General features: G+C 38.9%; 1 protein-coding gene across 3 annotated transcripts in view; it reads left to right on the forward strand.

Moving 5' to 3' along the window:
• The window catches only part of TMOD3 (tropomodulin 3), a 75,102-nt gene that overhangs the window by 41,421 nt on the left and 9,413 nt on the right, over positions 1 to 24,268 (forward strand). For all 3 annotated transcript variants that reach the window (XM_079768189.1, XM_079768188.1, XM_079768187.1), the window contains 4 exons: positions 16,338 to 16,460; positions 17,740 to 17,829; positions 21,062 to 21,192; positions 23,050 to 23,157. In XM_079768189.1, coding sequence (XP_079624315.1) covers positions 16,338 to 16,460; positions 17,740 to 17,829; positions 21,062 to 21,192; positions 23,050 to 23,157 — 452 coding nt within the window. The remainder of the gene's footprint in view (positions 1 to 16,337; positions 16,461 to 17,739; positions 17,830 to 21,061; positions 21,193 to 23,049; positions 23,158 to 24,268) is intronic.

The raw sequence follows: 24,268 nt of genomic DNA on the forward strand, positions 1-24,268 counted from the left end.
GACTAGTAAATGACTTTTGAGTAGATATTCCATAAGGTCTGCATCAGGCCTTTTTAAAATTATCTATCACCCTAGCCGGTTTGGCTCAGTGAATAGAGCATCGGCCTGCGGACTGAAGGGTCCTAGGTTTGATTCCGGTCAAGGGCATGTGTCTCAGTTGCAGGCTCTATTCCCAGCCTGGTCTGGGTACATGCGGGAGGCAACCAGTATATGTCTCTGTGTCCCTTTGTGTCTCTCTCACAGCAATCTCCAACCCCCCTTTCTCTTTCTCTCTCTCTCTCTCTCTCTCTCTCTCTCTCTCTCTCTCTCTCTCTCTCTCTCTCCCCCCCCCCCCCTCTCTCCCCCTCTTTCCCCCTCTCTCCCTCTCTCCCATCTCTCTCCCCCCTTCCACTCTAAAAATCAATGGGTGAGGATTAACAGAAAATAAAATTATCTATCATCCCCAACCCCTGTGTTTTTTCTGTAGACTGCGCCTTGCCCCCACCATTTCTAGTTGAGAATCACTACCATAGCTACTTGTATTAGTCATGTTCTCCAGAGAACAAAACAGGGTGTGTGTGTGTGGGTGGGTGGGTGTGTGTAAAGAGAGTTATTTTAAGAAACTGGCTCACATGATGTGGAGGCTAGTAAGTCTAAAATCTGTAGGATAGGCCAGTAGACTGGAGACCCAGGGAAGAGTAGTAGTAATTTGAGTCCAGAGACTGTCTGCTGGCAGAATTCCTTCTTGCTCAGAGGAGATGAGTCTTTGTTAAGACCTTTAGCAATTAGATGAGGCCCACCATTATGTCTTTATTCAAAGTTCACTGATTTAAATGTTCATCATCATAGAAACAAACAATATTTGACCATATATCTGGGCACTGTGCCCAGCTTTATTAGCACATAAAACTAACCATCTGTTAGAGGTGTTAATGTCAGGTTCCTCAGGTGTTTGGGCCAGAAAAAGATTTGAAAATCATGCATAGTTTCAAGTGTGGAGAAACTATGCAAAAACATCAGTTCCTTTGTATTTGTCATAAAAAACACAGCTGACTCTATTTTCATCTGTACAGCCATCCCTATAACACTATAGCTTCAAGTCTTTTTATATAGAACATAATTTAATGAGAATAAATATTGGTTAGTTACCTTTTACTATTATGTGTGCTTCAGATAGACTTGGGGAGTAAAATTAGGAAGAAGAATAGAGGCAGAAACAGAGGAAGAGATGTGAGAAAACGAGATGGCAGGAAAAGAATATGGAATTGGAGGATAAGAAGAGAAAATAAGAGAGATGAAAGAGCTGAATTGGTCCTAAGCTGACCCAGGAAGTTTCCCAGTATGCTCTTGTTTCATAATCACCAGTTACCTAGGAAAAGATCTTGGAGGATTAGAGGAGGTGGGGAAGAAGGTAGAGAATTATGGAAAACTAGTGGCCCGGTATACAAATTCATGCACGGGTGAGGTCCCTTGTGGGACCCAGCTCGTGCCCCCAGCCTCACAGCCCTGCCTGGCACCCTGTGTTGGCCTGGCACCGCTTCCTCACCTGTTCCACCATCCCACCTGCGGGGCAATCGATTGGGGCTGGGCCCCCCGCCTGGCTCCCTCAGTGCCTGGGAGCTGGCAGCGGCCCCGCCCCCATCGCTGCCGCTGGTCACACCGTCTGTGGGGCGATCAGCAGGGCAGTCGGGCCCCCACTTGTACCCACGTTGGCCTGGCGCCTCCCGCTCACCTGCTCCACCAGCCCGCTGCAGTCCCACTCTCATCAGGGCTGGCAGCACCTCCACTGCTGCCAGCACTGTGTTGCCGATGCCCACCATGTTCCGTGCCACCCCCTGGTGGTCAGCGCACATCATAGCGAGCAGTCGAACAACCGCCCAAGGGGACAATTTGCATATTAGGCTTTTATTATATAGGATAAGAAAATATCGGAGTTGAGAAATTATAGAGATGAGGAAAGGGGTGACAATAAGGGGGGGAAATGCTGTATCCTTAACTATAGGGTGATAGTTTTTGTTTTCTTTTATATATTTAATTTTTTTTTCTTATTTCTCATGTTAGGTTTTAGATGGGTATGAAATAAGTGGAAGTAGTTGAATTAAAAAGCAAGTAATTTTGCATTCACAATCAGTTTTTTCTTTTATAATGCATTCAGTATTTTTACTGCCACTTTTAGCTATGTATGTCTGTTAAATATTATTTATGGGCAGCTATGATGCAGTGATGAAGACCATGGCATTGAAAAAATATAATGAACTCTTTATTGAAGTATGACATGTTTACAGAATATGCACAAACCAGAAGGATACAGATCCATGAATTATACAGTGAACATACCCATGAAATCACAAGGCATTATCAGCACCTCTAAAAGGTTCCTTTATGCTTTATCCTAGTCTCTTCTTTTCAAAAGTAACCATTACAGCTTCTGACATGACTGCCTAGTTTGAACTTTATATCAATGAGATAATACATTCTGAGGACCTGTCTTGCCTACTTTATAAAGTTTTTGTGAGAGCCAAATTTGTTAAAGGGTACAGTGAAATCACTATAAAATCCTGTGCAGTGTAATCAATGTAAAGGATCATATGGTGATGTTATAACCAAACAAGAGGTTTATATTTTCTCTTGGAGGAGTTATCCAGAACCAGAGAGATTAGTTTTTGAGTTTCAGCAATTCATTAGACCCAAGCAAATGCTACCACCCTAGACTCGGTGGGGTCAAGCCTTAAAAGCCATGTTACAGTGCCATAGACCTGAAGAAGGGCAAATTCATCAACAATTGGGAACTTTGGCTGTAGAACTCTCCTTTGAAATATAGCTAAAAGCCAGCTCTAATCTTCTCAAACTCATCCTAGGCACTCATCCTTAAGTTAGTTAGCTTTGATTATCATTAGTCCCTAATATGCCTTCCTTTTTTTGGGTCTCATTCCCAAAATCTTGATCACATTCAGAAGATCCTCAGAATAATTCACCTATATGTTAGTAGCATACTTCCCAATCAAGCTAAATGTGAATTTTCTCCTCAACTCTGAAAATCCAGAAGGTTGTTTTTTTAAACATGCCTCTCCAATGACCCTTTACCCTGAACAGGTTAAGTCCCAAGTTTTTTTACTAAATAGCTTATTTCATAGGAGATAGACTTTCAGCTCGAGGATGCCTTCCCAAACTGTAGAGGTTCTTTGTAAAACTTTTGGCAAATCTATCTCTCGTAAGAAACAAAAGCATCGCCCTAGCTGGTTTGGCTCAGTGGATAGAGCATTGGAATGGGGACTAAAGGTCCCCCAGGTTCAATTTCGGTCAAGAGCACATGCCTGGATTGTGGGCCCGATCCCCGGTAAGGGGCGTACAGGAGGCAGCCAATCAATGGTTCTCTCTCATCATTGATGCTTCTATCTCTCCCTTCCATCTCTGAAATCAATGAAAATATATATTAAAAAAATAAATCACCTTCATTTAAAAAAAAAAAGCATTTACTCTTTTGGTGTACTTACTAGTAGACTAGTTAGAATTTGTTAAATGTGCCATTGGTCTCTAAATCATTTTTTATACTAAGATGACTGCTCTATGATGGCAGTATTAACTTTCTGTGCCAGGAAATGTTATAATGATGTCACTCAATTCCTTGAACTTCTTCCAAGTTACATGCCAAAATCACATAGTGATCCTGTACATTACTTTAAAGGTCAATCAGATGATACTCAATTTTTTTTAATATATTTTATTGATTTTTTACAGAGAGGAAGGGAGAGGGATAGAGAGTTAGAAACATCGACGAGAGAGAAACATCGATCAGCTGCCTCCAGCACACCCCCCACTGGGGATGTGCCCACAATCAAGGCACATGCCCTTGACCAGAATCGAACCCGGGACCCCCCAGTCCGAAGGCCGACACTCCATCCACTGAGCCAAACCGGTTCCAGCCCTCAATTGTTTTAAAACAAAAAATTGGGAACCACTAAGAAGAATAGTTACCCAATTATTCAAGTCAGCTACTTTCTCATATTCTGAGACCAATTAAATGACAATTAATTATATTTGTTACTCTTTCACTTTAAGGTGCACCCTCTTTCTGGAGCTAAAAGTACATAGAAAGGAACTGAAAATTAGATATTTCAGGATTTTTCCTTTTGACCACAAACAAAAACTGTATACTCACACCAAATTTTACCTTTCTAGATCGTCTCGAAATGTTTTAAAAAGACCAGATACACTAACAAGCACACTTTCAGAGTTGTTATATGTAGATAAATTAGTAATTTCATTTGTGATTTGTGAAATGATTGTTCATTTATAATTGTATATTTTACTGAATTAAAAGTGTATGTCGCCCTAGCCGGTTTGGCTCAGGGGATAGAGCATCGACCTGCGGACTGAAAGGTCCCAGGTTCGATTCCAGTCAAGGGCATGTACATTGGTTGCAGGCACATTCCCAGTAGGGGGTGTGCAGGAGGCAGCTGATCGATGTTTCTCTCTCATCGATGTTTCTAACTTTCTATCCCTCTCCCTTCCTCTCTGTAAAAAATAAATAAAATAATTTTTTTAAAAAGATAAATATTTTTTTTTAAAAAGTGTATGTCAAGATCTAAGAAGGAGGAATTGATGCTAGTTAAGTGAAGTTCAGGCATTGTCTTCAATGCATTTGGGGGGATATTTTGTCCTACACCAGTGATCGGCAAACTCAGTAGTCAACAGAGCCAAATATCAACAGTACAACGATTGAAATTTCTTTTGAGAGCCAAATTTTTAAACTTAAACTTCTTCTAACACCACTTCAAAATAGACTCACCCAGGCCGTGGTATTTTGTAGAAGAGCCACACTAAAGAGGCCAAAGAGCCGCATGTGGCTCGTGAGCCGCGGTTTGCCAACCACTGTCCTACTCCAATAAATGTTCTGCTTTTAACAGTGTAGTTTTATTAGAAAAAAAAAAGTATTAGGTAACTAGTAAGGCACAGCTGACAAAAGACGTATTAAGGATTGTTTTTAAGTGCATTATTTACAGTAGATTCCACAATATACATCTGTTCATCTAAATCTAACAAGCTCATGGTAGAAATGATATTAATGGTATCAAGTAATCTTTTCTATGAGTCTCCTGTATTCAAAGAAACCAAAGGGTTGAGAAAATTAAAGCAGTACCAGAATTCCAATATATGTTACTTTTACTTGAAGATATAATATTAAAATGTTGGGAAGCTTTTCACCTCTTTCTCCTTGAAATTTTGCAAAATATGTAACTGAAGCATTGAGCAAGACAAGCGTGAAGGAGAGTATGCATCCAGCTCTTCTCTCATTCCTGAGAATGGTGAACATGCACAGAGTGCTGACTCTATAGCTGATTATTATTTCCTGTCATATTTTTACATATCTCGAGTATTCTGTCTCCAAGACGGATAAGGCATAAAAGCCTTGCGATGATTTTGACACTTGGAGAAATAATTTGCCCCAGTCTTTACTATTTCTTACTGATTCTTGTTTTGCTTTACTTTGCCAGGAGTCTTCCTGCCCATTTCTAAAATCACACTTCACCCTTACTTAGACTAAGACTTTTTTCCTGGGTGTCCCTAAGCTTATGGACAGACTGAGCTGCACCTTGTACACCACACTTAGGTGCACCAGCGAATTCCTTTCGAGCTTCTGACTCACCCAGATTGGGCTACTCCCTTCCTCACAGAGCACAAACACTCTCTCCCTGTTGATCTGTGGGGTAGAGCCATGTACACTTTTTGTTATTTTCCCTTCCCCTCCCTGAGAAAGGAATGCCCTCGGGTTTCCTTCTCACGGAGCTCATTTGTCCCACCCTGTGTACTAAAGGTGAACTTAACCAGATTGTCTTCAACTAAAGAGTTCTCATATACTTTTCAATTTATTTACTTACAGTTGCCTTAGCTTTTCAGAAAGCTTACTGTCATCACTCATCTAAAAGAGACTTTCCTCACCTTGCGGAGTGTATGATTTCTGTGGAGGAAAGGCAGACCTGATCCCTCAGTAAACCAGAAAGGTGGTGGTTATAACCTTTCTAAATCAACAAGATTATGTAACTGCTGATGAACAATTATTTTCCACTAAATTCAAGAGAAAGACTGGCTATTACTTTGTACTTACATCTTATGAGTTCTAAATGTCCCTTATATGCTTCTAAAAAGTGGCCTTCCGCCTGCCAGTGTGGTTTACTGGTTGATCTTTGGCCCATGAAGCAAGAGGTTGCTGGTTCAATTTCCGGTTGCGGCACATGCCCGAGTTGTGGGCTCGATCCCCAGTAGAGGGCATGCAAGATGCAGCCAATTGATGATGTTTCTCTCTCAATCGATGTTTCCATCTTCCTTCCTCTCTCTCTAAAATAAATAAAAACTTTTTTTTTTTTAATTATCTTCCCAGGTGCTGAAGCTGGTATTTGAAATGGGCTGCTTAAATTAGTCATGCAGATGCTGGCATTTCCTTTTCAGACAATTCATTATATCTTTTGAATGATTCACTAATTACTCTTGGGATAAGGAGTTAACCAGATGGATTGTTCATTGCTCATGTTAAGACCTCATTTTATGGGAATCTTTCCCTGGTTAACCTTACTCACTCTGGATATTCCTTTCCCTCCAACATGTCTGTATATAATTTACATGCCATAGAATGTGGCCTTTAATTGTTCCAGAATCATATTCTGTAAGGCTTTATTATTAGGGGTTCTTTAAATTATTAATTTAGGATCATTATGTCCTCTTGATGAATTGCTCATTTTGTTATTATGATACTAGAGGCCTGGTGCACGAAGTTCATGCATTTGGGGGGTCCCTCAGCCTGGCCTGTGCCCTTTCACAGTCCAGGAGCCCTTGGGGGAGGTCCAACTGATGGTTTAGCACTGCCACGGATGTGGGAGAGGCTCCCACCACTGTCGCTGTGCTCGCCAGCCGTGAGCCCGGCTCAGGGCTTCTGGCTGAGTAGTGCTCCCCCTGTGGGAGCGCACTGACCACAAGTGGGCAGCTCTTGCGTTAAGCGTCTGCCCCCTGGTGGTCAGTGCGCGTCATAGCGACTGGTCGTTCCACTGTTGGGTCGATTTGCATATTAGCCTTTTATTATATAGGATGATCTTCTCTATTCCTGGTAATATTCTTTCCTCTGAAATCTACATGTCAGGTATTAACCTTTTGCACTCGGATGTCGAGTGTGACCTGACATGGTTAGCATTGGTAGCAGCTCGGAACCTGGGACTCTTCAGTCTGCAGGCTGATGCTCTATCCACTGAGCCAAACCGGCTAGGGCTCTGGCAGGGCTCTTGCAGGATGCTCGCAAAGACCAGCGAGAGGAAGGCACTGCTTCAAGACAGTTTGGATTGGCAGGACTAAGTCAGTTTTGATAGATTGATTTGTTTTCTTGTGGATTGAATTATCCTGCTTCTTTGTATGTTGGATATATTTTATCAGATGCCAAACATTATGAATTTTAACTTGTTGGATGCTGGATATTTAGGTTTTTCTATAAATGTTCTTGAGCTTCATTGTGGGAACAGTTTGATCCTTTAGGGTCTTGCTTTTAAGGTTCAGTAGATGGGGAATTGGAGAAGTGTTCATTGTAGGGCTAATTATTTCTCTGCTGCTGAAGCAAGACCCTTCTGAGGTCTCTACCCAGTGCCCTGTGAATTATGAGGTTTTCCGCATGATTGGGGGGAACAGGTTCTATTCCCAGCCCTGCATGAGCCCAGGCATTATTATCTCTAATATTTTCAGATGTTTTTTCCTTGGCCCAAGGTAGTTTCATAACATACATGTGCTGATCAGTACTCTGCTGAATAATAAGAGGTGGCCCTCTGCAGGTCTGGCTCACTCTGTAACTCTCCCCTCTCTGGTAGTCTGTCCTGCAGATGCTAGCTGCCTGATCTTTCTGCACCCTCAGTTCAGAGAGTTCACCAAATTCTGCCTGGGTTCCTGGTCCCTGTGCTGCAGCCTGGCCTCTCCAGGCAGTAAACTGGGCTCACTTTATTTCTTATCTATCAGGAATCACTGTCCTTTGTTGCCTGATCAGTGTGTCCTGATCACGTTCAGTGTGACCTGATCATGTTCATATATTTTGTTCATTTCCGGGTTATTTTAGTCATGTGGGTAAATCCTGTTCCTAATGCTTCATCTTGGCCAGGAGTAGAAGCCTCCAGAATCATACACTATAGATAGCCTGTTTCCCCAACTAGAATATAAGCTCCCCAAAGGAAAGGACCTTTTATTTTATTTTCCTTATGGTGTTTTTCTAGCTCATCATCTACTATATAGAAACACTCTAAACATTTGTTAAATATTTGTTGATGCGCATATTACAGTATTGAGCAGGTTTCATGTATGTCGTTGGGTCAAAAAATGCATTTCCAGAATCTGCCTCCTGATCCTTTAGTTGGGTTGACTTGAGGTTTGTGTGCTTCCTGTCTAAAGGTATACCCCAAAGTCCCCTCTGGAGATTACAGTGGCCTAGTTGCCTTAAATCTTTTCTGGAACAAGGTAGCTTATAAACATACAAACTGTAAAATTAGAGCCTTTCACCTCTGTAAGAATGAAATAACTAAGAATCATCTCTGTTTTTGGTTATATTACTTTTTTATATGCTCAGCAAGGATGGGAGAATATGTAAAAAAAAGTATATACTCTCAGAAAAAGAAGGATGAGAACTAGTGAAGAAAGGTCCTGGCAATAAAATTAACACGGTTTATAATCCCTGTCACTGATTTTGGAACAATGATTAGGATCTTGGCAAGATATTCCCTTTTTTTTCCCCCCTCTTGGTACAAACATGGTTTTGGATAAATGCCATGCATTGAAATTACTATGATATGAATTCTTATCTTGGTTGCTTCAGTTTCCTTAGCTGCCATTTTATAATTGCAGAAACATTACTGAACTATTTTAACATTTTTAGCAACCAAGAGTCATAGCCCTGCTTTTGTTTGTTTTGTTTCAGCGGGGGGGAGAGAGGGGGAGCGGGATATGCCATTTCATACTTGTCTGAGAGATTTTTTTCTGATCTACTCATTGTTTATTTTCATACTTTGCTGCTATGTAAAGAACCGGAACTTCAGTTTAAAAAATCCAAGACTTTGCAATCTTAAATAAGGAAATTAAAGTCATTTAGATAGAATGCTATCTGCTGAAGAATAAAAGTGAATAACTATTTTCTCAGACATTATATTATTTTCAAGTAAATACAAATATAATAATTATAAGTCAGGGCTTTTGACCATATTTCAAGGAGAGGAAAAGTAAAATTAGATCAATACAGGATAACTCACCCTATTTTCAGAGCTATTATACAGATAAGTGCTTATTAACTTGAGTAGGTAAGAATCAGAACTATGTAGAAAGCTTTTTTAAGAATATCCATGCCTAGCCAACCCTCACTCTCTGAGTTTAAAAAACCACTGATATAGCCCTGGCCTGTGTGGCTAAGTGTTTAGAGCATTGGCTTGCACACCAAGGGTCTCAGGTTCAATCTCCTGCCCCCAGTTGGGGTGCATGCAGGAGGCAACCAATCGTTGTGTCTCTCTCACATTGATGTTTCTCTCTCTCTCTCCCCCTTCCTCCACCAGTCCCTCTCTTCCTTCCACTCTATCTAAAATCAATGGAAAAAAATATCCTCAGATGAGGATTAAAAAAAAAAAAGAATTAACGTGTCTGTTTACTATGTACTAGTTCCTTTATATATGTTAATAAATCATTTTATCAGAATGAGGTTGAGATTTCTGTAAAGAATAATCCATAATTTGAAAAAACATCAGAAGCAAAATGGAATACTAATAAGTGTTAATAGATGGTTTTGGATAAAAACAATATCAAATTTGCACGTTTTTCTACCCTATGCAAAAGCACAGGCACACCCTATGTAATACCTCTGCATCTCAAAAGCCTAACATTTCACTCATCCTGGAAGACATTGAGGGCACCAAATTAACCATTAGAAAGGAGACCTATTTATTAGCATTTCATAGTAATTAAGATTTTTAACTTAAATCTAATTGATGTAAGACTAATTTAAATTAACACACATGTTTAGAAAGGTATTTTCTTATATGGAATTGATCCAGCATTTTGCTAGTTATGTATTTCACAGGAAACAGCTGATTTTGATTAGAAAAACATAAACACACTGTCTGGCTGAATGTGTTTCAAAAATTATCTTTTTTTTTTCTTTTGCATTTTAAGAGGCAAACATAAATTTACTTAGGAAGACCAAAAACCCATATTTAATACATTGGCCCCTTGGTGTGTGTGGGGTTTTTTTTGTTTTTTTTGTTTTTTTAAATTAAAATGCAATCCACATCATAGCATTTATCCATTTAACCTGTACAGCGGTGTTTAATACATTCAGTGATGTTTAGTACATTATTAGAGTTGTGCAACTATCACCACAGTCTTAAATTTAGAACATTTTTGTCATCTCCAAAAGAAACCCTGTACTCATTAGCAGTTAATCTCTATTTCTCACTTTAATCTCTAGCTCTAGGGAATCAGTAATCTATTTTTTGTCTCTTTAAATTTGCCTACTCTGGACATTTCATATAAATGGAGTCATACAATATGTATTTATGACTGGCTTCTTTCACTTAGTATGTTTTGGAGTTTCACCCATGTTATAGCATGTATCAATGCTTCATACCGTTTTATTGATAAATCATATTTTAATGTATGGATCTATTTATCTTTTCATCAGTGATGGTCATTTAGATTTTTTACACTTTTAACTATCCTATCTAATAAAAGAATAATAGACACAAGATGGCTGCCACAAGATGGCCTGCAGGGGAAGGCAGTTGTGGGCAGTTAGGAGTGACCAGGCCAGCAGAGGAGGGACCCAGGCCTGCAGGGGAGGGCAGTTGCGGGGGGGGACCAGGCCTGCAGTGGGGGGCAGTTAGGGGAGGACCAGGCCTGCAGTGGGGCGGGGGGGGGGGTAGTTGGGAGGGGCCAGGCCTGCAGGGGAGGGCAGTTGTGGGGGGGGCCAGGCCTGCAGGGGAGGACAATTGTGGGTGATCGGGCCAGCTGGGAGGGCAGTTAGGGGTGACTGGGCCAGCAGAGAAGGGCAGTTAGGGGCGACCAGGATGGTAGGGGAGGGCAGTTAGGGGCAATCAGTCCAGCCGGGGAGCAGTTAGTCATCGATCAGGCTGGCAGGCAGAAGTGGTTAAGGGCAATCAGGCAGAGACAGGCGAGCGGTTGGGAGCCAGCAGTCCTGGATTGTGAGAGGGGTCCCAGTTTGGAGAGGTTGCAGGCTGTGCTGAGGGACACCCCCTTCCCCCCCCCCCATGCACGAATTTCGTACACTGGGCCTCTAGTTATAAATAATGCTGCTATGAACATTTGTGTACAAGTTGTCATGTAGGCACATGTTTTTACTTCTTTTGGGTATATATCTGTAAGTGGAATTGCTTGATCACTTGGTAAACATGTTGAACAACTTGAAAAACTGCCCATCTGTTTCCCATAGTGGCTGCACCATTTATATTCCCACCAGCAGTATATCAGCGTTCCAGTTACTCCACATCCACACCAACACTTGTTTTTCTTTTTTATTATAGCTGTACAGTGATAGTGCATTGTGATTTTGATTTTCATTTCCCTAAGGACTAATGATACTGAGCATTTTTAATGTGCTGTTAGATAGCTGAATCTTCTTTGGATTAAATGTCTCTTCAATTCCTTTGCCTATTTTAAAATTGGTTTGTCTTTTTATTATTGATTTACATCAATCAATATTTGATTTATTATCAATAAAATTTTTAATATATTCTAGGTATGTTACTTATGAGTTTTATGATTTGAAAATTTTTCTCTCATTCTGTGGGTTGTTTCTTCACTTTTTAAAAAAATTTAAATTCTTTATTGTTTAAAGTATTACATATGTCTCGTTTTTCCCCCATTGACCTCTCCCTGGCGGCTCCCACCCCCCCCCCCCCAGCACATGCCCTCACCCCCCCTAGTGTCTATGTCCATTGGTTATGCTTATATGCATGCATACAAGTCCTTTAGTTGATCTCTTACTCCCCTCTCCCACCCCCTAACTCCCAACCTCCCTGCCTTCCCTCTGAGGTTTGACAGTCTGTTCGATGCTTCTGTCTCTGGATATATTTTTGTTCATCAGTTTATGTTGTTCATTATATTCCACAAATGAGTGAGATCATGTGATATTTATCTTTATCCAACTGGCTTATTTCGCTTAGCATAATGCTCTCCAGGTCCATCCATGCTGTTGCAAATGGTAAGAGTTCTTTCTTTTTTACAGCAGCGTAGTATTCCATTGTGTAGATGTACCACAGTTTTTTAAGTTTCTTCACTTTCTTGATAGTATCATTTGCTCCATAAAAGTTTTTAATTTTAATATAATCCAGTTTATCTATTTTTTTCTTTTGATGCTTGTGCTTTTGTTGTTATAGGTAACAATCCATTGCCTAACTCAAGATTTATGTGTTTTTCTAAGAGTGTTACAGTTTAAACTTTTACATTGAGGTCTGTAATCTTGATGAAAGGATAATTCTTTCTCAATTGAATTGTCTTGGTACCCTTGTAGAAATTCAGTTGACCATAAAAATTAGTTTATTTCTGGACTCTCAATTCTGTTTTATTGATCTAAATGTCTTTCCTTATACACCATACACTGGCTTGATTACAGTAGCTTTATTAAGTTTTGAAATTGGGAAGTATGAGTTCTTCAACTTTGTTCTTCTTTTTCAAGATTGTTTGGCTATTCTGGGTAGCTTGGATTTCCACATGAAATTTAGCATCACCTTGTCATTTTATACAAATAATCAATTAAGATTTGTTAAGGGTCTGTTCAAACCTATCAGTCAATTTGGGAAGAGCCCCTTAGATTTGGTATTCTTAGTACTAAATAAGTTCTGCCTATTTTATCCTTTGTTACAAAAGTAATTTCCTTTACTTTTAATTTTCTATAACTAGATTTTTATGTACACATTAAACAATAATTCTTATACTGTATTAGTGTTAAACTGTCGAAGAAATGTGTAGTAATTACTTTTTGTATTGTTAAAAATACAATCTTGTATAGGCTAATTACTTCCACAACAAAAATATCTATGTACAGAGAAATTCTCATAGAAAGAAATGCCAGGAGAGCTCTTAGAGCTATATTAAAAAAAAAAAATAGCAAACTTTTACATTGCAGAATTCTTATTTTTTCTGATGAAATTTATTTTGTATTTATAAGTATTAGCAAAAGTTCATGTATGGGGGAAAATTAGATATGAATAATAACTTTATGGAATGTGGATGAAGATTACAAAAGTAAACATTTTAGATTTTTATAATGCTTTAGATTCTATTGGTCCCTAGAATAAGACATACGCAGCTATTTGATAGCTTATGTGATTTTGTTTAGTAAGTGAATGCCATAATCCAGCGGTTCTTGAGCTTGGCTACTATGCATTAGAATCCCTATAGATTTTTTTTTGAAAACCCAGATGTTCCTTACAGCACACAAGACCATTAAGTCAGAATCTCTGGGGCTGGGACTTAGACATCAGAATTTTTAAAGTTCTCTGAGTGAATCTAATGTGTAGCCAATGTTAGCCACTGCCATAGACATCCAAAAGTGCAGATGAGATCGAGCTCAGGAAAATGTAATTATCCTGAAATGGCAATTAAAGGTATGCCATTTGAGTTGTATGCCACTTTACTTATAATATCAACCACTGTGAAAAGTACTATGGAATTATTGAAATGTATTGATTAGAATTTGCCTTTGTCTGAGAATCAATAATAAAAGATTATTCAATAATCATCAGAACTCCAAAATTTGGTACTAAGATAATTATGTATACCGCCATATAGATAGGCATTTGCTTGAGGGGAAAAGTCTACTGCTAAAGAGTTAAGCTTGAAAGCCACCAGTGTATTAGAAGAAGCAACTTGTTGAGAGTTTGGAAATCTGTGTTCTAGTGTTAACTCTGCTGTGTGACTTTGAACCAGGATATTTAAATTATACTTTATAAAAAGTAGTTAGTTGAATTGCAGGTGACCACCAGATTATTTATTCAACAAATCGGATTGCCTGCTGTGTGCCAGGGAAGGATGCAGGGATGAACAGAACATTGAGAAGCTCGCACAGACAGACAGATATGCAGAATGTGTAAGTGCAGCTGTAGTGAAATGTTCAGGGAATTAAGGGAGCACAGAACTGTACTTCATCTGGTTCAGTATTGAGACAAATGCATTCATTCATCCTACCCTACTAGCAAACCCATCTCTGAAATATACTGCAAGTGCCAGGTGCTTATTTCCTAAACACCCTTACAATGGAGGCATGGTTGTGTGGCCCAGAGCTGGTCGGTAAGATGAGAAGAGAAGACAGTTTTTCTTACAGAAGTTGACAATTGAGAAAGCGCCCTTCCTTCCTTCCCGTCCTGACCTTGTTCATGAAGACACGGTACTTAGTGTTACAGAATCGTCTTGAGACTGGTGGGCTAAGAACAAAGGTCTCCATGCTGGTTATAGCCAAAGAGAAAAATGAAAAGAGCCTGGATCTTTGATGTCAAGCTTGAGCTGCTGAACAGCCACATACCTGTGGACTTATTAAATGAGATAAAAATACTTTTGATTAGAAATGCAGAATCTCAGAGTTCACATCAGACTTCCTGCATCAGAATCTGTACTTTAATGAGATCACTAAGTGAATGAGAAGCTTAAAAATCACCAGTTTAAACCACTTCTAATTGGGTATTCTGTTACATGCAGTTAAAAACATCCTTATAGGGGGGACAGAGCGGGGTGGCGGGCCGAAAAAAAAACCCACATCCTTATATATTGTGGATTGGCCAAGTGATATTTCTTAGATAAGAAAATACTTGAACAGAAAGACTTCTAATTCAGATGTAGAAAGTTGCAAGAGACTTGTTATTCTCACTCTAACAACCAAAACAAGCAGTTTACTCTAGGTCCGTGGTTGGCAAACTGCAGCTCTCAAGCCACATGCAGCTCTTTGGCCCCTTGAGTGTGGCTCTTCCACAAAATACCACGGCCTGGGTGAGTCTATTTTGAAGAAGTGGTGTTAGAAGAAGTTTAAGTTTAAAAATTTGGCTCTCAAAAGAAATTTCAATTGTTGTACTGTTGATATTTGGCTCTGTTGACTAATGAGTTTGCCGACCACTGATCTAAACTAATAAAAGGGTAATATGCTAATTAGACCGGGCATCCTTCCTGACAAAGCCACGGTGGCGGGGGCCCAGCCCCTAACTGCTCCCCTGCGACCAGGCTGGCAGGGGATCCCTTAGGGGCATCAGGCCGGCAGGCAGAGGCGGTTAGGGGAGATCAGGCAGGCAGGCAGGCTAGCGGTTAGGAGCCAGCGGTCCCGTATTGCAAGAGGGATGTTCGATTGCAGTTGGACATCCCCCAAGGGGTCTTGGAATGGAGAGGGTGCAGGCCGGGCTGAGGGACTTACACCCCCCGTCCCCATGCACGAATTTCGGGCACCGGGCCTCTAGTAATAAAAATAAAAAGCTATCGGAGATCCTGAAGACAAAAATTTAAATTACTCCAGAAAGTGCCAAGCCCTTCATAAGAGAGGTGATCCAGTCTTGCTCTCACCTAACTGAAAAAGAGGAAACTACCATAGAGAGGAGTTAAGGAGCAATCAGCCTAACTTTTAACCAATGTTTCGTGACCATGTGAGGGCTGTCAGGATAGACTAGAATCCAGAGAAGCCCTGGACCAACGCTGTCCACTAGAACTTTCTGCAGTGGTGGAAATGTTCTATATCTGTGCTAACCAAGGTGGCTGTCAAGCACTTGAAATGTGGCTGTTGTGCACCTGAAATGTAGCTATTATGGCTGAGGAACTGAATTTTAGTTTGAATTAATTTAAATTAAAATAGTCACATGTTGCTAGTAGCTGCCACAGTGGACAGTGCATTCCTAGAGACAGGGTGAGACTGCATTACCCACCATTATTTGCTACCCTAGTAGTGCAATTAGAACTTGAATTTCTGGAATAATTGCTTCTGCCATCCCCAGAGGGACTGTAATAATGTCTTGCTTAAGAATAAGAAAATTAAATTTCTTTTAATCTTTCTAAAGTTTTATAGATTTTTGTGTTTATTCCTTTATTCATTTATTTTTTGATTTAGTAATTGTAGAGTAACTCATAATGACTCCAGAAAGAGCCTATTTATATTTTCACAAATGGGAAAATTTCTCATATTTTTTTATTCCAACTTTTATGGTCACTGGAAGCTTATAAATACATATTGAAGATGAAATTAAATTATTACATGTCAATCTTTATTTTAGCTTTAATTGCACATACTTTTAATAATTTTTGTTAGAATAAAATGGTAATGAGTTAATAGCAACAGTAAATTAACAAACCGCTTTATTTTACAGGGAAAATATTCATCCCTAAACAGAAACCTATCCAGACTTTTACAGAAGAAAAAATCTCTCTTGATCCAGAATTAGAAGAAGCTTTGACAAGTGCTTCTGATACAGAATTGTGTGACCTCGCAGGTACCTCCTGAAACACATTGTGAATGAATGTGGAGGGGGGAGGACCAGCACACTCCTCTATTCATTATGCAATTGCTTCCTTTGCCTAGCAGAGTGCTGTTGAATCAGTGACCGCATATTTGGCTTTGTTTCTTATACTCTTAAAGCTGACGCAAAGAATGTCATTTTTAAAAATTCTCTCAATGGTGAAATTTGTATGTTAATGGAATTTATTGTATTATTTTACATCTTTTCCCACGTTGCCCATTTTGAAAGTCTTTATAAAAATGTTTCATCAGCTGGAGTTCAGCTAGAAGCTGTCCCATCTGAGCACTGAAAGAGTTGCCGGGGTCAACTACTGTCCCATTTTATCAGAAAGACCCCAAGGTGGGTAACTGGAAAGTAGATGAGACAGTCAGCCCTAAGCTATGCTCACACTTTCCCAACTTCTCTGAAGTATGTATGGAACACTGCAAAGCTCCCAGTTATTTTCATCATTGCCGGTTTCTTATAAAGACCAGTGTCTCCTCCAGCTGCTCTCCCACACAGCCATTTTCCTAAATAGAAAAATAGGACGCATGGGGAGGTCTTAGTCCCAAGTAACCCCAAGAACTAACACGTTTGAAAAGATCGTGAAGATTCTTTAGGAAGGACCCGGGAAAAGGACAGTCAAGGTGTTCCACAGCCGGAGCGGGTGTGTTATTTCCGGGAGTGTGAGGGCCGATGGACTTGTAAATTCATCAGAGTGGAATGGACAGGGGCACACTGTAGCCTCTGCCTCGTTTATGCAAAAGGGCATCCAAAACCAAATTTCTCCTAAGTGTCATTTTTGGGGTATCTACTTTAATCTTAAATGTGAGAATTCAGCTATACTTTCAGTATTCTACTCTTAGCTAAAATATGAATGAGAGTTAACAAATGTAAAATAGTGAAGGTTACGTTGAAAACCTGCCATCTGTCACATTATGTTGCTAGAAACCTTGTGCAAAGTAGATCGTGTCAGTTTTTTTCTTAGCCACCAGATGGAGCTAATCGTAGATTTGCATTTAAGGTTAGGCTAGCTCCAGCTGTGTCTGAATTCAGAACTATGGGGAAAATAATAAGGGCATTGATGAGAAGGAGACTGTAGGTGATTTTTAATTACACTGTCTCCCCTTTTTGGGCTGCAAAATCTGTAGTTAACTGAGTAGAAAAAAATGTCGAGAGAATGTTAAAATCATTAATAGAAATTTGAGGTTGTAAAATTTCTATGTTTAACACTGATGAAAATAAAACTAATTTTCTTTTTCTATCTCTATAGCTATTCTTGGAATGCACAATTTGATAACGAATACACAGTTCTGTAATATAGTGGGAAGTAGTAATGGTGTCGATCAAGAACATTTTTCAAGTAAGTATTTACAATTCTTTGTGAATTCCAGTTCTTTGTTAAATATATTTTTTCTAAATGTATCAACTTCTGTGTTTACATACCAAATGTTATGTATATGTACTAGAAGCCTAAAATTCCAGTTAGATGGTATTGATATATAAAACCATTGAAGAAGGAAGATTAAGTATTTTATGCTTAATGTGTCAGCAAATGTGATAGGAACCACTCTCACCTCATGAGTAATAGTAATGCTAAACAATATAAGTGCTAATCAAACTTGGCTTTTGTTGACATTCTTTTTTCAATGTTACTGATTTTCAAGAAGTCTACAACAGTGTTGGCAAACTACATTATAAAATCAGATTCAGAAGAAACCGCAGAACTATTCAACCCCCAAACCTTTTAGTCTATTTAATGAAAAGGATGAAATAGCCCAAAACAACGCTTTTTTAAAAGTTCATGTATAGGAGCCCTGGCCAGTTGGCTCAGTTCATTGGAACATCGTCCCATACATCAAAAGGTCACAGGTTCAATTCCTGGTCAGGGCACATACTTAGGTTGTGGATTTGATCCCGTCAGGGCCTTTACAGGAGGCAACCAGTCAATGTTTCTCACATCGATGTTTCTCTCTCTCTCTCTCAAATTAATTTAAAAAACAAAACAAAACATATCCTCAGGTGAGGATTAAAAAATTCATATCTGGGATGTTTTAAAATTATCAAAGTAATATATACTTTTATAGTACATTTAAACAATACCTGCCCTGGCTGGTGTGGCTCAGGTGGTTGGAGTGCTGTTCCATGCACTGAAGGGTGGCAGGTTCGAATTCTTAGTCAGGGCACATGCCTAGAATGCGGGTTCAATCCCTGGTTGGGGTGTATGCGGGAGGCAATTGATCTATGTTTCTCTCTCACATCAATGTTTCTCTCTCTCTCTCTCTTCCTCTCTCTTTCTCTCCCTCTCTCCCTCCCCACCAATAAATAAATAAATAAATAAATGAACAGTACCTAAGTGTATTAAGGTAAGAAGTAAAAGTGTTCATAGAAATTATGCCTTCTACTCATGCACCCCCAACCCTGTTAACAATTTGGTGTATATTTGTTTAGGCTTTGTACTATGTTTATATAAACTTATATATGTATGCGTAGTCTTTAGTTTATTTACAAAAATGGGATCATATTATAGATATTTCTTCAACTTAATTTTCTTTTTTTATTTAATTTATTGGGGTGACATTGGTTAATAAAATAACATAATTTTTCAAAACTAATACAATTGGCCGATTTTCTGAATGCTGACTATGGACCATATTCTGTGCACAGCTCTTGAATATAAATTGTTCTTAGTTAATCCTCACAACAGTTCTATGAAAAAGGTATTATTATATATTATCCTTTATTTGCGTATAAGGGAGCTGAGATTTTAGAATGATCGAGTAACTAACTTCAATGTCACACAAAGTCAGTGGTGAGGATTTTAACCCATGCTATATAATATATATTACTTAGCAATATATCATGTTTCCTGGTTAGTACATATAGAGCTACCACATTCGAACATCTGTATAATATTCCATTTTGTGCGTGTTCTGTGATTTGGCCATTCCCCCTATCTTTTAACTTTTTGCTGTAGAAATGTTCAAGCATACATAATAGAAGAGAGAATAATATATTCATTACCCAGTTTCAGCTGTTTTTAACATTTTGCCAGCCTTATATCATCCATTGTCTGCCTCTCTCTCAACCCATTTACTTCCCTCCTCCCCCCCCCCCCCGCCCCCCACCCCCAGAATATTTTTTTTAATTGATTTCAGAGAGGAAGGGAGAGGGAAAGAGAAATAAAAACATCAATGTTGAGAGAGAATCATTGCTCGGCTGCCTCCTGCACACCCCCTACTGGGAATCGAGCCCGAAACCCAGGCATGTGCCCTGACCAGGAATCAAACCATGACTTTCTGGTTCATAGGGCGACGCTCAACCACTGAGCCACACCAGCTGGACAAAGACTTTCCTTTTAACATACCATTATCAAACTTAAATATTAACAATAATTCCTTCTTATCATCTAATACTCAGTTCGTGTTCAGATTTCCCGTTTTCTCAAAAAAATCATTTCACAGTTGGTTTGTTTAAATCAGGATCCAAATAAGGGTCACCAATTGCATTTGGTTGTCATTAGGTTTCAGTTTTTCTTCATTTCTTAATAGTTCCCCTCCTCAACCTCTTTCCCCCTTCTTCATGCCATTTTTAAGAAACTGGGCTATTAGATATATAGAATTTCCCACATTCTGGATTTGGCTGATTGCAACCTTGTGGCATCATTTTACAAGTTTATCTGTCTCCTATGTTTCTGTAAACTTACTTACTTTCTCTAGGCTTGATCAGATTCAGGTGCAGTTTTTTGGGTCTTAGATTTGGAAAGAATGCTTCCTAGGTGGTGATTAAATCACATTAGGGAGCTTATCAAGATGGTCATATCTCTGGGGGGAATGTGTTAAGTGTCATTAGAGTTCAAGCCTTCTAGATCCCCTTTCAACTTTGCATAGTTGTATCCTGGCCATGTGTGTGGGTAGAGTATATATGGTGAAGGATTGGAGGTAGGAGTGAAGGAAAGAAGTAGAATTTGGAATTTCTGCCTCAGTAGTTCCTCTGTGTACTGTTACCTCTCTCTGTCTCCCCATTCCTTATTCCTACTTTACTTCCTAATAGAGAGTCCACCCCTTTTCCCATTGTGTAGTATCCCCATGGGAAGAAGACCTGTGTACTTCCATCACCTTGTTGTTTTTATCAAGGCTCTGTTTCTTTAAGTCTGTGATTCTTACTAGCAGATCACAGAGAAATTACTAGCAGATCACAGAGTAATTACTAGCAGATCACAGAGAAATCATACAAGATGTTAAATTTGATTATATTTGAACATTATCTTAAACATTGCAACAACAAAAAATGGGATCATTGGTATGTGTTATCAAATGTATTTTAGTGGTAATTTTGTAATACACCAAGAAGCCATGAAAATAACGGTTTTTTAAGGCTGATGTTTCATAAATAAAATTTATTATTTTTTATATATTCAATAAAGTTTTATTTGCACACAAAGGATAATTTAGAAATTGTGGGAAGAAACTTAGATTAGTCCTACTGAATGTGTGTGTGTGTGTGTGTGTGGTATGTGTTACCAAGTTAATATACGCATCCACTGTAATAGTATCAGCCACTGGGACCCTTGCTTTTCTCATTTGTTAATACAGATGTGGTAAAAGGTGAAAAGATCGTCCCAGTATTTGATGAGCCACCAAATCCAACCAACGTTGAAGAGAGTTTAAAGAGAATTAAAGAAAATGATGTTCGTCTTGTTGAAGTTAATTTGAATAATATAAAGGTAGGTGTGCCAGGCAAAGTAAGTTTTGAATTGCTGAGTCAGGTGGATCTAAGGTAAGAGCTGGGCAGTTTTGATATAGTATAATTCTCTCTACTTAAAGGCGAAGTGTTTGCTCCTAACACTGTGGTAACACAGATTCTTCCATATTTTAAAAATTAAAGTAATACAGTGTTTTTCTTACTTGCTTTTTAAAAGAATATCACATAGAAATGTAAATCCTACTAGACTACCTCTCTCTGGCTTTCAAAGTACTACCTACTTTTAAGAGCATTTAGTCTTTTGGGTTTTGTTTTTTAATCAGGTTTCTTGAGGTTTAATATATATAAAGTAAAATTCTCCTTTTTCAGTGTATTATTCTGTGAGTTTGGACAAACCCATACAGTTGAACAACCACTAGCACAGTCAGGTGTAGAACAAAAGAGAAAACAGACAGAATCGAACATAGGGATGCTCCGAGGACTGTGAGAGGGTATCTCCCCTTCTCCTCACTCACTGCTTTTGGAGAAATGGAAATGATCCTAAGAGGTGAAGGTACTGAAGCTCTTGGAGAGACAGATGGGGCTACTTTACCCGTTCTTAACCCTACCCAACCAAGTCTCCCTCTCCCTCTCCCTCGGAGTCAAGCTTGTGTGCCAACAACGGTAGGTAGTGGTACCTAACCGACCGACGGCTGTTTTAAAATCAGATCCTGTCCTCTTTCAACGAGGGCATGTGACGGGCAACTATCTTTTACTGGTCATAACATGTCACACCTTTTGTCGTCATTCTCTGGCCCTGGCTCTAGTCCTTGACAGTCACTGATCTGTTTTCTTTCCCTATCATTTTGCCTTCTCCAGAATGTAGTGTAAATGGGATCATATAGTATGTAGCCTTTAGAGCCTGGCATCTTTCAGTTAGGATAATGCACTTGAGATTCATCCATGTTTTTGCTTGTGTCAGCAGTTTGTTCCTTTATATTGCTGAATAGTGTTCTGTTGTTGGGATATCGTGCAATTTGTTTATCCATTCATTAGTTGATAGGCGGGTGGTTGCTTCCAGTTTGGAATGATTATAAATAAAACCACTGTTCACATTCACATGCAGTCATATGTTTTGTGTGAACATGTTTTCATGTCTCTTGAGTATTATATCTTGATTTATCTGAATTTGGGGTAGAGGGAACATCTGGAAATTATAAGAACCAAGGGAATAAGACCTCTGCACTCCTTTAATGGGTGTTCCTTTCTGTGAATGGAGGAAAGAACAACGTGGGAAAAGCTAATGTCCCTAATTGATCATTAATTTTATTCATTTCTTAAAAATTGTCTTCCTGTATCTCTGTAAATCAACAGTTATGATCTACAAATAACACGGCTACAGGAAGAAATTGAAGTCTTGGGACTAAAGGGGAAAATTAGTGCCTTCTAGAACTACATCTTTCCACGTTTCAAGTAGTGTAGGGTTAATCTCTCTTAATACTTCATAGTTTAAACTAAGGGACTTAGAACAGTATGTCACCTGCCTCAGGAATCATACTCAGAGGTGGGCTCCCACATCTTTCTCTTTGTAGAAATGGGTCCACTTTGAATACTCAGGTGTTGACTTCTTTTAATATGAATTATTAAATGTAAAATCGCAAGAGCTTCTTTAACCTAAATGCTAGAGAAATGGTGATATATTCTCTGCTCTAGGTCAGCAGTTTGTGCAGATGTACCTTAATAGAGAAGTCAGATAGATATGGAGGAAGCAGAGTTAATTGTTTTTATTTGTAGACTGTTGTGTGTTTATGTAATTCCTGGGAGCATTTTAATGAGAAACGGTAAATATTTACTTGATTACTGGACTGAATTGTAATGTTTTGCATTATTGTCTTTCAAGAATATTCCAATTCCAACCCTGAAAGATTTTGCGAAGGCTTTGGAAACCAACACACATGTGAAATATTTAAGTCTTGCAGCCACGCGGAGCAATGACCCTGTTGCTTTTGTAAGTAACTTGCGTTTTTAAAAGAGTTTTCAATTACATTTGACATTCAATATTATATTAGTTTCAGGTGTATAGCCTAGTGGTTAGACATTTATATAACTTACAAAGTGATCCCCCCTATAAATCTAGGGGGCTATTTTATATAAACTCACCATGTCCTGTGAGAAAGGAATGGCACCAAACATAGGTATTGACATATTTTCTATGCTGTATTTTACATCCCCATGACTATTTTGTAACTACCAATTTCTACTTCTTAATCCCTTCATTTTTTCACCTGCACCCCCAACCCTCCTCCTCTCTGGCAAACATCAGTTTGTAAGTTAGCTACTGATAATGTCAAAATTATAACCACATACCAGGTGTGACTGAGATGACTAAACTGATTTTATGAACACAATTTACTCCCTTTTTTTCAATTGGTGTTTAGCTCTCTATTAAGCAGTACATGATTTACTGCTCTTTTACATTTATTTTTTCCTATATTTCCTTCCTATAATTTTTAAAACATAAATGGAGTCATAAAATATATGCTATTCTACAGTTTATTTTTTACTCAGCAGTATGTCTTAAGGGATCTTTTCATATCAGTACATAAAGTTCCATACCAATTTTTTACCATCTGCAGAAGATTCTATTTATGGATCTATAATGTTGGGTTTTGTCAAATGCTTTTTCTGTGTCTCTTGAGATGGTCATGTGGTTTTGTCCTTTATTTTGTTAATATGGTATATTACATTAATTTTTGTTTATTAAATCAACTTTGCTCTCCTGGGGTAAATCCCTCTCCCTTCGATTCTCCCCTTGCCTCAGCTAGACATTTCTTCTCTTATCCATCCCTATGCTAGTTCCTCCTCTTCTAAGCATTGGAACAGCCCAGGGCTCGGTCATAGGCCCTCTTCTTTTCTCTGTCTACATTCATTTTCTTGGTGATCTCATTCTGTTTCATTGATATATATTATCTATAAATGCCGATGGCTACCAATGTTATTATCTCCAGTTCATACCTCTCTCCTGAACTCCATATTCTTGTCCAGCTACCTACTTAATAGCTTTATTTAGGTGTCTAATAGACATCTCAAATTTAAGTCCCAAACCAAACTCCTAACTT

This window comes from Cnephaeus nilssonii (genome assembly GCF_951640355.1).
Source record: "Cnephaeus nilssonii genome assembly, chromosome: 4".
Lineage (NCBI taxonomy): Eukaryota > Metazoa > Chordata > Mammalia > Chiroptera > Vespertilionidae > Cnephaeus > Cnephaeus nilssonii.